General features: G+C 37.6%; 1 protein-coding gene across 12 annotated transcripts in view; it reads right to left on the bottom strand.

Annotated features, from left to right (window-relative positions):
- Nucleotides 1-13340, bottom strand: part of kcnma1a (potassium large conductance calcium-activated channel, subfamily M, alpha member 1a) — a 158676-nt gene that overhangs the window by 83320 nt on the left and 62016 nt on the right. For all 12 annotated transcript variants that reach the window (XM_056760388.1, XM_056760383.1, XM_056760392.1 and 9 more), the window contains exon 3: nucleotides 2842-2903. In XM_056760388.1, coding sequence (XP_056616366.1) covers nucleotides 2842-2903 — 62 coding nt within the window. The remainder of the gene's footprint in view (nucleotides 1-2841; nucleotides 2904-13340) is intronic.

The following is a 13340-nucleotide window of genomic DNA, read 5'->3' as shown; positions in this document are numbered from 1 at the left end:
CCTCCATCAAACTTTGAGTTACCTAAGGGAGTAACCATCAGCTCACAATCACTCAAAATGTCCCACTTTAGACGTCTCCTGATAGGTTTTTTAACGGACGATTACGTCGTCCGCTTACACATACGTTCAAAAACGGATATGATGTGCTGCCATGTTTACACTTGTTACAAAGAAGACGTGAAACCAAGAAAAACTGTTTCGTTCCAGACGTTCTCAAACAGTTGTGATAATTAACAGCCCAAATGAGTCGTGAGAGTCATGGACAGATGATCCATTATCGAGACCATTAGCGCTCGAGTCACATGGTAACAGAGGTCAGATGAGAGGTGTCGCAGCGGCAGGCTTGGAGGGTGAGAACGTGGCTGTCTCTATGCAGCGAGGACAGCAGAAATGGAAGTTTAAGCTGCCAAGACTCCAGGCTGTAACTCTAGAGCCAAAGTCTATGTAGATCATTAGTAGCACATCACAGCACCCAGCCCTGCTGTCATAACCTGGTTTGGAAACGAACAGGGTGGAAGACGTGCATCCAAGATCCATAAGACATATAAAACCACAAAACACAGACAAGTTCTTTCTGTCTTACCTGACATTTGTGCAGGTTACCACCTTATCATTCATGTATTTGACAGAAATGGTTAGATCACAGTGTGCTGCACAATCTGACAACAATTCCAGTTCAATAACAGAGGCAGATCATTTTGTTCTCTTCAGTCCACCCACACTACATTGGTAGTAAATTCAGGACATCTCTTGTCTGCAAAAAACATCCCCTGAATGAGACCACAGGCAGTAGATTTGACAGGTTGGCTCAGACCGTCAGTCAGTATCTGTTTGGAATTTTCATAGAATAGTTCTCAAAAATGAGAGCTTGTGTCAAACTAAACGGTTTAGTCTAAACCTGTATTGTGTTGTTTCTGGCAGGGAGCACAAAAGTAACATTTTTATAAATCTGTTGTCAAACAACAAACTGTCAGCCAAAATAAAACTGTAAGATGGCGTTTGGGTGAATACAATTTTAATTTGTATTTTCTTGTGTCACCAGCTATTCCTTTAAGGGTCACCATTTTACAGAATAGTTTAAAAACCTTCATACTAATTTATTAAATTATGTAACATTAACACCCGACATCTTAACAACATTCAGAAAGTCTAATTAATAAACTCTTTAAACTATTTCATTATTTTTATGAACCTCATACTGGCAAGATGTAAATCCACATTAATCATGTAGATGCACAATGAATGTTCATACAAAATAGCCTACAAATATGCTTTTCTCATAAAAAGCAGATAACAAGAAGTTCTAGTGTCAAAACATGCATTCAAAATAAAAATCCAGATATTTTTTTTTTTTGCCTACCCTTTATTTCTTTTAATACCCTTTATCAAGCAATACAGGGATTAAAATTCCCATCAAGCCCATCTTTCCTCTAACATGCTTTGACAGTCAGTGCAGGCACACACAGGCTGTATGTATGACTTCATAACGTAAGACTGTACACATTCAGTGTCTGTACTCATTTCAGTGTTCAGTGTTTAAATCCCCAGCTTGGGTTTAAACCGCATGTGTTGGCTTTTTGCACAAAGTGAATTCTGCCTTGTTTTAGCCTGATGCCAAAACAGAAATCTTTAATTTTCACAATAAAATAACCGTTATATTTATCAAATTTTGCTTTGTGTAGAGCATACTAATGGTTAAAATACTATTTATTTGAAGTTAATCTCAAAGGATATGGGAGAGGGGTGGTCGGCAGAGATACTCTGCCTAATGTAACCATGGAAACTAACCTGGCTGCTTTCATTGACAAAATAATCCCACCACACTGAGGCTGACTTTACATTCCAACATTAGAGAACAAAAACCTGAATTATTTAATGGTATCTTTAGCAATATCAACGTAACATTCATTAGCACGGTATCATTATCAATTTGGGAGAATAGTACCTTAAAGAAATAGTTCACCTTCAAAATGAAAATTCTGTCATCATTTACACACCTCACTCCAAATGTCGCTTTGGATGAAAAACTACCAAATGCATGAATGTAAATAATCAATTAATTTAATGTTATGCATATTACATTATATATTGTAAGTCCGTTTATTATTGATGAACAATGTTGTTAACAAGGAAAAAAGTCTACACCCATGTGTTGTGCCCTATTTATGAAAAGTGAACAAAGTCACTTGTTTCAATCAAAACTCATTAAAGGGGTCATATGACGCAAATACTTGTTTTTCTGTGTCTTTGGTGTGTCATAAGTTGCCCATGCATGTATTAGACACGTAAAATTGCAAAAATGAAAGTGTCGGAACAAAAGATGCATTCTATGTAAAAGTGAATGCTCACCCAGACCTGAGTTAAACGTCTCGGGTAACCACACCCCCACAAATCTATGTCAGTTCGTGGTATGATTTGACTAAGACCGCCAAAATGTATACAGGTGGCCGTACCTGTCAGTATAATTGCTTTGGAACCTGATCTTCCAAATATGGTAAGGCGTTACATTTCCGTCATACGCTTGCAGTATTACACCAATCACTATGCACCGGTTAACAGGCCAATTATATCACATCATGCTTTTCAGAGCGAAGAGCTTTGTAAAAAATCTGCGCGTTTCAGAGAGGCGGGGCAAAGAGGAGATACAATCATGCAGGTTATGTGGAAAATACAGCGTTTTTTAACCTTTATTCGTGTATCCACATTGCATTACATCTAAAACAAATGATAATATTCGGTTTAGCCCGGTCATGTGACCCCTTTAAGATCTGCGTTTTAGTTTTTTGTCACAAATCATTTAGTTAAGTGTTCAGTTATGAGTTAAATCAAAGTAATACTCACTCTGAAGAGTCTATGAAGTATATTCCAAGAGCGCCAATGCTGAGTGCAAAGACCAACACCACCTGGAGGGAGACACAGAAAGAACAGACAGAAAAGGGAAAGACATCATTAGTGATGGTCCGTTGAGAACAGTTTAATCCTGGAGCTGTTCGATAATCAGCACAACTCATTTCCTCTCATACTACAAGTGTGGAGGAGCTATAACACATAGGAAACTTCATAAAACTGAAACCGATGCCATAAAATCAGGCTGTGTTTCAAAGCCTTGTGCGCTGCCTAATCTAAACATCATTTCATTGCCTCATACTGTGACACAATTGAACGTGTTTACCATGTCCTAAAATGCTAAATAGATGTATTCAGACACAGCCGCAATCTGAGCTCCTCAGGTTTTGTCTTTATGTCTAGCCAAATGCAACTGAAAACAGAGATTCTCATAAAAGGAATGTTTAATCATGTGAAAGTGTCTCTTGGAGAGACGTTTTTAAAAGCACTGGATTAATCATTTATGTTTAGCTGCTATATCAGTGAACTGATGGCGCTGGGGGAGTGTAAATACAATGGGCTGAAGAAGGTGAGATGAAAGATCACATCACTGTTGGTAGACTCAGGTTTAGAGCCGGGAGATGATTGCAACATCTGTATTGTCGATTTACAGAAAGAAATCAGTCAATCTGAGGAAAACCCTGAATTATTCTTCATATTCAGACTACAGATTATAAACAATACAGGGTAGATACTCCGGATCTAAAGATGGCAGTTTTTATACATCTGTACATTAAACTGCAAGTACTATTGATCAACCCTCACCAGCTATGCCTTAGAGCAAAGAGTCTGACATATTTGTATTTCTACATGGAAGCCACAAGCTTGCACACACAACATACTGTGATACTGTATAACATAAGGTTTATAAGAGAGAGAAGTCCTGTGCTACTATAGACTACGTGGAGCATCCTCATTCCAGCAGAGCTCCAGAGGTCAAATCATTTGATCTTTCCTGAGCTGCTGCATGTGTTATACACACTGTCCCTTTGTCAGCTGAAACAGAAACAGCAGCACACAAATGCAAATTTAACTATTTGTGCGAAGTTTGAAACTTCCGAATGTGTAAAGACACCCCAGCTCACACTAACATTACAGATCATGCAATGTCTTTTGCGTCATTTATGCGAATATATAGAACTAATCCCGAGAATAATAATGGACGAGGAAAACGTTGCTTCGCCACACGTCAGTAGGTTAATGACTTTTCTACTAGTGTGTATTAAAATAATGTATAACGCAAAGAACATGTATGAAAATAAGCTAGGAAACAAACATTACTTGGGTTGTCTGCCTGAAATGTAGCACCAAAGATAATATATATTAACAAGATGCGTCACTGCCATTTTAATAAATGGAGAGATAAGCAATGCACAATCTGGCCACTCTAGCGAAGAAAGTCCCGCCTTCCAGTGAATAGATCCAATCCTCAAAGGATAATGACTGACGATTCTCTAGGGCGGGGCTCTTGTGTGGAGCTTGCTAGTCCGTGCACATCCGCAAAAGCTGAAGCGAATCCGAAAGAGGTATTTTTTACCGCAGTTCAAGCTTAGTAAGCCAAAAGTTATAGTACAGTCCATATCAGGTTTAATCATTCATCTGAAATGTGCTGTTTAATTGTGATTTTTTTTCCAGTGATTTTTTAAATATCTTCCTTCCACCTTTGAAAGAGATGCTTCAAACATGGGCCCACGAGTGGAACAACTTCCGTAAACGGACTTTGGCAGCACTGGCCACAAAATAAGCAGAAATTGTTTTTGATTTGAGATGGTGCGAGTTTTCCCAAAGTTTTGGATGATTGCAGTATTTTAAAAAATCCTTGTGTTATAATGCAAATATTATGAGTTCTCAATGTAAAATATGGTTCCATATTTAATTGAACTAAATGAGGTTGCTTTTCAAACACCATCTTTGTCATAGTGTCTAAGACCTTGGTCCACTTTATTTATAAAAATAACTGACACCAATACATAAAAACAGTTTCTTATTTCAATAAGTGAATGAAAACTCTTATAAAATGTATATTTCCTGTTTTGGACTCTCAGTGCTCCTGTTTAAAACAATCGATGCACAACACCCATTCAATAATGTCCTGGGTTGAATTTTTGGGACAAAATAATTAGTTTGTGTGTATTTAAAATATAAAGGACACCATTCAAGCAATAGGGAAGTCAAGTTTATGCTAACAACAGACTATACTGTAGCAAAATAATGATAAAACGCATGATAAAACCTGTCCTGCAAAGCATCCCATAGAAGACTCTAGAGGGAGTTACCGTAACTAGTCCCTTCTAAAACTGGAAATGGAACGCTCTGTCACTGGCCTAGGTTAAGTTTCGAGGGAATGGAAAAGTATTTTTTGTGTGGTGTAAGGTGAATGGCCCTTCTCGACCCTTAAGGTCAAAAGGGCTATTGGCCGGTGAGTGAGCATCTCAAACTTTAAAGACTGGAATCTGCTCCTGCCAGACAAGGTGTTTGTGTACCCAACAGTGGAGAACTGTACTGATCACTCCATTGGGTCAAAGGCAGGGGTCTATTTAAGAAGTAATTCTACACAGGGACTATGTTCAGCATGAACGATAAGCTCCTTTTCATTAGTATTACTACAGGGTATCATTGTATGCTTGTGCCCAAAATCATTGGACCAAACATGGATCAGGTTCACATTTCTGAGAGCATTCATTGTTTTTCCAAGTCAGAGAAAGTCATTAAAACATTGTCATACATATACAACTATTTAAAACCGACCACATATGACCAAAGTTTTTTGTTTGGTAAAAATGGATTTGTTTCCCCCGAAAATGTTGTTTTTCATTTACTCACACTTATATATTTCCGAAATCAAAATCGTATTTGTGAATATTCGGTTGAGTGGTAGTACAGTGGCAGTACATCAATACATCATGACTGACTTTAATGCTTGATAAAGCACCCAAGTGTCCGCAAAAAAATATCACAGATAATTTACTACGTTTCACACCATAGCTCTATATTTTAGCACACTACCTTGACCAAGCAACATTCAGAACAGACATTAAACATCTGACAACAACATATACTCTTAATCTGTGACTAACAACAAAACAGTCTCTACAATTCACAACAGCATTCATATAACTTTACGGAGGCCAAGATCATTCAGCTGACTTAACTCACCATTATCCCGTGAAAGCATTACACAATACCTCTCATAGAAGCCGGATCACACATCTATTATTGATAACCAGGGGCTGATTATTTTCATGGGGCCTGTATTTGGATTGATATCCCACATTGTCTAAAACACCTTGTTGCATTTTTAATCGGGCCTCTTTGTCTGGGTGATAGTAAGTTCCAGTGAGTAGCAGCTGGAGGAAAAGGAGCTGTGCGGCTCAAGATAAGAGGAGACTGTGGAAACAGACACTCCTCCATCAATGGAGGAGATGCTGAACTGCGAAGCACTTAGACATCTTTCAGGAGAGCTTCTTTTGATCAAAGATACCGGTGGAGCTTATTAATGCCATGTTGATTTACAGGCCAATGTCTTTCGGTTGACTTCATAAGGGTCTTGATCCACAAGAGGGCATAGTTTGATTGTTGTGTGAATTTAAGGACCTTCTGTGTTGTGCTGAATTCTAACCGCAGGCTGGTAAAATAAAGACATGGTGAAACATTTTGAAACTTCAATAGGCACCTGTATGCAAATGAAATAGTTTTGGGTGGTATAAAGAGGCTGTGTGGATATAAAGACAATTTGGACAAGCAATAAAGCCAAATAACTCTGACTGCCACACAAAAAACAACAACACACTGACCCACTCTGTCCGTACTAGCAAAAAATGCTTTTATTTTCAAATGAATTGTGGGCGTTTTCTCTATGGCTGGTTGCTGAAAAGCTGAGCAGTCCTGATGAACTGAGACGATAAGAGGCATCATCTTTAAACTGACCCAGTTATTCATCTGGAAACATCGGTGCCAGTTCTGGGCTTGCAAAGCATGTCTCTCCCAAGAGCTCGCTGTAAACCCATTACTGCAATTACAGTACTGGAGGAGTACAGAAATCACAAATACATGCACAAAGCATTCAACGTCAGAGATGGATTCTCAGATATGGAGTATTTGATAAACAAAATCTGTATTTGATCGACATGCTCCTCAAAGCAAATCTGAAACGATGCATACAACCCATTACGTGCCATATATGTCATGTATTGAGCCATTTGAATTCCGGGTGTTTAAACCTTGGGTAAAAGGTGTCTTTTCATCACAAATACAAAATATGTAGCACTTAGTCAGTATTTGCTCACTTGTCATACAATGCACCTTATGTGAACTCGCCCTTGCCCAGAACACTCATGTCACGAACCATGACTCAAAAATAAATAAACATCTCTGAGTGTTTTCCTGACAATATGCGTAAGATGATTCACGGTTCATATCACAGAACGAACTGATCGCATTGTCCTTCCCTTCTCGCTGTGATGTAATTCATTGGACAACTTTCTTTACGTTTTCTATTGAGTGAACATTGTTTCTGTGTTGGTGCAACTGAATTCCAATTAGGTCATTCTGACTTCTCTTTGCCACTTGACAAGCCCCTTCAAAAATGCACTTTAACAGATCCCATGAATAATTTAGCTGACAGGTGATTTTGCCGGCTTGCAAATTAGTATCTTCAAATTAGTAGCAGATATAGAGAGCGAGCTGTGTAGTTCACGTTAAATGGCATGCAAATGAGCCACAGGAAAGCTCTATCACAGCAGTGACATACATTTACATATGCATGACATTCAACCTTTCCAAACCTTAAAGAACAAATCTCATAACTGCTACCGAATTTGTACATTTGTATTTGTTCCTCATTATCTCGCAGTATATTTATCTGATGGTGTCATGGTTTTGAACTGGCAGTACTCTCTTTGATAAGATCATGATGAAATGTGATTTGTAATGCATTGGTAACTTGTGGGACTTCTGAAAGGGAAAATGGACAGCCCCCTGAGGAAAGTGGTATAGGCATTATGTAATAGTGATACAGCATACGATGAGAGTGAACTTTTATTGCTCAAGCAATAAATATATACATACATACAAACATACATACACAAACACACACACACTCACACATATATATATATATATATACACATATATAACATGGTAGGAAAACTATACTGTGGTACCTCAAATTGTACATTTACAATGCTTCACCTAGATTTTTTAGCAACTACCTTGCATCGCCACGGCAACCACCCAGAACAAACTATCACTGGAGTGAGTTTTATAGATTTTCCAGAGTGTTAACAACCTATAGGAACGTTATGTGGCCCAAACTTAACTTTGAGTAGACCTCCACAAAGAATCAATAAAGTAGTAAGTAGCTTTAATGTAACAATATGAACAATGTATAATTGTATGAACAATTATTTAAAATTAATTGTTATATTTTAACATAAAACAAACCGCAAGTTAGCATTGGGCCAGGCGCGTGTGCTCCACTAAGATTTCTATACTACTCTTTGGATATTGTGTACACTATATTAATACTATATTATATTAAGTGTATTTGTTAATACTTATTTTATTTACTTATATTAAGGTACACAAATTCATCATTAACTACGTGATTATTGGTTGAATATTAGCATGCATAAAAACACATATGAATGCCTTATTCTGCGTTGCCTTATTCTAGATCCCGTAATACTATACCAATACCTACAACTAAAAATTACTCTATAAGCACTAACAAAAAGTCGAAGTTAATTGTTAGGAAATAGTGAAAATTGGTCCCTATTCTACATTGTGACTGAGCATTTCATGTATTAAGCATTTTTGGCAATAAGGCTCTTTCGGATTCTGATATTGCCAGGGGGCACATGATTTGTAAACAATATTTCATAATCCTGAATACAACATTATCCTTTTAAGCAAACACTGAGGCGAAGTATTTGTTCATTTCAGTGCATTCTGAAAAGTGCAAACACAACAGTATGGCTGTGTTTAACTACAAGTCCCCATAGGACGCAACAGAGCTTAGAAAACACAACGTACTTTCGCTAAATGACATGGGGGAACCCTGCAGCAACCTGCTGAGCTCTAGTGAGTCAGTAGAATCAGTACAGCAGAGAATGAGCTAGACAACACAACACAAACTCAAACACCACTGAGGTTACCACAGGGATATACTATAAATTCAGCACAAAGATCTTATCGGCCGATATTGGCTTGTAAATTAAATATCCGCATCAGCACAAAATGAAAAAGTACGTCAATATGCTTTTTCAATAATAAAGATGAGTTGATTATGTGAAGGCGATCTGAGATGAGCGTGCACTCGCAAAGCTGTCACATAGCAAAGATCATTTTTGTGTTTTATTGCATCTGAACTTTCATATAAACACAGGGTTGTATTACAAACACACAAGCCTTTGGGTCAGTGGCGTTGCTAGGCCCTTTTTAGGGGAGCTAAAGCCCCCCTAAAGTTCTAGCTCAGCCCCCCTAAAATATTGTGTGTAATGTAATATGTATAAGAATTCGAGATCGTTTTATAGCCCCCTTTAAAACTCTTATTATGAAAACGGCGTTAGGCTGCGTTATTTAGCGCATTCTTCAGTTCACACACGTCAGCACATTGGAGTTCACGTCATTAGCAGTAACGTTATAAGGTGTTATCATTAACATGACATTTGCATTTTTGCCATTCTTAGTAATAAATGCATCTTAATATGATGTGGAAGCGATACAAGAGCCTTTCCCATCCACTGTTTAAAAGTTGTATGTGCGTTCACCCCTCGTTAACTATTTGTTAACTTTACCTCAAGCCAAATGAAAGCACCAAACACCAATGACAGCATACTTCCACGATCAAGATGATCTTGTAGCGCACAGAAAGTGTCATTAATGATGATGTGCTATAGTTATAGAGAGTTGACGGTAGTTTTGACAGCTCCGGAAAGAGGACGGGCAGTTACTGTAGATCAGCCCGGTGCGGCAGTGTTATTCATTGTTCTGAGTGCAGAGGAAATAAAAGTGTACCAAGAAGCTCTATATCGTTTTTAAGACGCTTCAGTATTTTTATCATTAATTGAAAACATACTGTGGAGGTAATAGATGAACACGCAGTCATGCAGAGAGAGTGACAGCGCTAGTGCTAATCAGAATGAATGGCAGGGAAACATATTAAGTTATTCTCACTAAATAATGATTCAGCAGTTGATTGTGACATTTATTTTATGGATTTGTGACTGTTGTTGTCACTTTGAAAAAATAAATGTTGCAGATTGACCGATTAATGTGATATTCATTTGAATAACAATAACTTGTATTTATGCTTTTTTGCATATTCTTTCTTAATTATTTATTTTAGTAACGTATACAATATGTGGTGATTAGAGTGTGGCTTTCTCTATATATATATATCCTCATTGGAGGCTGAGCCCCCCTAATATTGAAAACCTAGAATCGCCCCTGCTTTGGGTTAAGCCGGTGTTCTGACCTTTTGTGCTGCCACTAAGAGCCCTACATAGTTTTGCTTCTCAACTTTTTTGTTCAATGAGTGTAATCAACATCACATCCTGTTTCGCATTGATATCTGAAAACAGTATCCGAACACAGTTTTATAAAATATATGCTCTAGCAGCAGTAATATAATAATTTGCGTTACAAACATCATACATTTTCATAATGGCGCTACATACCTTTATTATGATACTGCATAGCACTCAGAAATCCCGACAACCTCAAACTGCTAAATCTTCCACGCCAAAAATTCAGAATATAACATCCATTTGCACCTTTAGTCCACAAACAAATTAAATCAAAGAACTGTGAATATATTTCCCATTGTGTACATTGGGTTTCTTGTGAAAGAACCATCGGTCATTGTTCTCCAACAAAGTATCCAGACAGCGCAGTGTTCCTTCGGTAAAACATCGTTAAATCTGATCTGTCAGTCTTATGTATATAATGAGCCCACTCACACATGATTCATATTTCACAAGCACATGATAAGTTTGTTATTTCACAGCGGTGTTGTTAGTTTGTCAGCTATAGGCTAATGCTATAGCATAGTACTGTACTCCTGTCGTGTCCATACACATTCGGTCAATAAGTGAGCCATAATCAGTCAGCACAGAGTCTGCAGGTATTTTAGAATGTAAAATGTATTAATTAAAAAAATTACAAAAGCTTTGCAGATATTTACATAAGTTAAAATATAACTATATAACTATAAATAAATAAATAAACAACTGCTTTTTTATTACAGACTAACAATTTTGGATAATATGTTTTTTTTTATAAAAGAGCCGCACATTTTGTTCTTTCATCATCATCAAAAAAGACGTTTAAATATACATTAAGTTCAGATTGTACAACAACTTCAAAATTCATGAGTGCATCTCAAGAAAACAATTACCTTTCAATCAGCCGGAAACCATAAAAATGCTTTGCTTTTACTGAAAACCATTCAGCACTGTATGACTGAGGGGATAAAATATCTCAAATGTGACCCATCTCTCATTGGAATGCACCGACACACAACCGAGCATCCACAGGCAATACCATGAGTGAGAGCGGTGTTTACCGTGTGGATTGGTGAATTATTCACCACCAGACTCCTTGGGAAGCGGCATCCTACTTGACACCGTCTCCCAATTACCCTCACGGTGGGAAACACAGCATTGATCTGTGAAGATGCTGAGCATTAGAGGAATAAATAAACATATTATAAATGTATACCTGAGCTGCTAGTGTGAAATCTTAAATACTCATCTGAGGCTTTTTCTCATAATCGAAAAGCAAAATGAAAATGACATAAATATTTAATGCAAAAAAAAGAATAACTCTTAACTCATTCACGATAGACCTCCTTGCAGCGTGATAATTTTCGCGTTAACCAATCAGGAGTATGCTCTAGTAGTGACGTTATTATGACATTGCGAGCAGAGGCAGAAATCCCAAACAACAATGGAGGACAAAATCACCGTTGCTGTATGTGGACCTGTAGCTGTACGATTCATCTTACTTTTATCGAAAAAGGAATAAAAAGGATCTTGCTCGGAAGAAAGTGAGTGAGGAGGTCGGACAATCTGGTAAATTGTCAAAAAACGATCTTTACACAATTTGAGCAATATATATATATGCGAGACTGGAGCCGTCATGCTGAAGCCCCTCCCATGACGCGAATTCGCATCTGTAGTGAAGTGAATTTGACGTGCGAATGAAGTGAGTAAACTCAAAATGTTCAAGCGTCTAACTACGCGAATAGCGTGATTTATTAAGAAGTAGTGGGTTACAGTGCATTTTATAACAGCTAAGGGCGTTGTGGCACAAGTGATAGTGCAATGCGGTTGGCCATTATAAATCAGGGTATTTTATAAAAGTTCAGAACTCGGCCCAACCAATCAGAATCAAGGAGCAGAGATGACCATTTTATAAACACTGCTCTACATGAAATATGCCTCATAATAGTACTGTTACTGCCTAAACAACAGGACTTGACACTTTAGCATTGTGGGAAAGAATGGCAAAATAAAGATTTTATAGCTTTTCAGAGAAACTATGTTTAGCTTTATTCTCACTTAGTTCACAAGAATTATCTAAACACATTCAAAATCTTGACAGATCGGCCATGTGAAAAATTTCAGCTGATCATTTTTATTTCATTTTATTTTATGTTTGCTTGTTACAGTTTCATAAAAGCAATCACAAAGCTCCTTTTTGCATGAACCCCATCTGACCCCTCAAAAATGAAACACAAATGCCTCAGCACAGCATCCAGAGTTCAGCAGACGGGTTGCCTGTCATCATGAGCTACAGATATCAAATTGAATTGAACTGTTGTGGGCATTGATGAGAAAAGCCTGCTGGAGTCTGGAATCTCAAACTCCTTGTTGTCCAGATTGCAGCTTTCTGAGAGGACCACCTACACATCAGATCCCTTGTATCATTCCAGAAGACATCTTCATCATTCTGTTCCACCTCAATGCTTTCCTCTTATTCTGTTGTCACATCCACCACTACTGCTGTATCCTCCAATTTCGGTGAAAACTTGACACTCTAATGAAACATATGACCCTCGGTAACACTACAAGGTAATATTGTGCAGTATTACTGGTGTAAAGCAATGCAAACTATTTCACATGTTTTACAATAACCATAAAAATGTTAATGGATATCATGAAATGCATAAGTCAAACTAATAAATAATTATGATATCTGACATAGAAAGTACATAGAAATGTAAAATTTTATAAAGGAATAGATGGGACAAATAAAAAAAGCAGCCTTACATAAAACACATGGCCATTTGATAGACATTGGCAGTTTCCCAATTTCAAGAACGCAAAGAACAGACTTGTGTCGACCCACCGTAGTGACTTCTGGAACTCCAATAGCCCTTTTCCACCAAGGCAGTTTTGGTGCTGGTTCGGAGTCAGAGCCTAGTTCCAAATCGGTTCTTTGTCTTTCCA

Source organism: Triplophysa dalaica, chromosome 11 (genome assembly GCF_015846415.1).
Source record: "Triplophysa dalaica isolate WHDGS20190420 chromosome 11, ASM1584641v1, whole genome shotgun sequence".
Classification (NCBI taxonomy): Eukaryota; Metazoa; Chordata; class Actinopteri; order Cypriniformes; family Nemacheilidae; genus Triplophysa; species Triplophysa dalaica.
This window is presented reverse-complemented; position numbering and strand designations above follow the sequence as displayed.